The sequence below is a fragment of the Sinocyclocheilus grahami genome, unplaced genomic scaffold (genome assembly GCF_001515645.1).
Source record: "Sinocyclocheilus grahami isolate Dianchi unplaced genomic scaffold, SAMN03320097.WGS_v1.1 scaffold1540.1, whole genome shotgun sequence".
In the NCBI taxonomy this organism is placed as follows: Eukaryota; Metazoa; Chordata; class Actinopteri; order Cypriniformes; family Cyprinidae; genus Sinocyclocheilus; species Sinocyclocheilus grahami.
The window spans coordinates 177,288-177,826 of record NW_015506719.1 but is presented as its reverse complement, the minus strand read 5'-3'; the positions used below and the strand labels follow the sequence as shown (position 1 = coordinate 177,826).

General features: G+C 53.8%; 1 protein-coding gene across 1 annotated transcript in view; it reads right to left on the bottom strand.

The window, feature by feature from the left end:
• LOC107571026 (nipped-B-like protein A) overlaps nt 1-539 on the bottom strand; it is a 50,919-nt gene that overhangs the window by 1,948 nt on the left and 48,432 nt on the right. Inside the window, exon 43 of the mRNA XM_016257311.1 lies at nt 109-440. Within this exon, the coding sequence (XP_016112797.1) occupies nt 109-440 (332 nt within the window). The remainder of the gene's footprint in view (nt 1-108; nt 441-539) is intronic.

Below are 539 nucleotides of genomic sequence, written 5' to 3'. Positions count from 1 at the left end.
GTGTTGCATTAGGCTGAGAGGATCTGAGATGGGAGGTATGTGCGTGCGTGCGTGCGAGCATTTACGTATTATTAGCTGGAATTCCTGTCCTTGGAAGCGTAGAGTGACCGTAGAGTCTGCGCCACTTTATGGTTGAGCTTGTTGCCACTGGTGAGTATGATTTTTTTATAGATGATGTCAGTCTCTCTGATGGAGTCCACCCAAGGCACCAGCTTGCGTCCGTCCCGCCGCTTCGCCTCGGCCCAGGAGCTGGAGTACGAGCCCGCCATCCAGTGGATTCTGTAACCGTCACCGTTCCTCTGGATCACACGCGCGATCTGTGGCCGGTCTCTGTATTTGGGGCAGTGGATGGCGATGATGTCGAGCGCACTGACGGACTCGTTCATGTTTGTCAACAACAGGTCCGCCGAGTCTGCCGAGCGCCTCCCGCGTCGAGACGCCTGTGAAGAGAGACAAGGAAACAAAACGTGAGCAACGACTGGTCACACGGTCTCTAAGTAGCCTACTGGCACTAACAATTTATTTGAATGTGCCCTTAT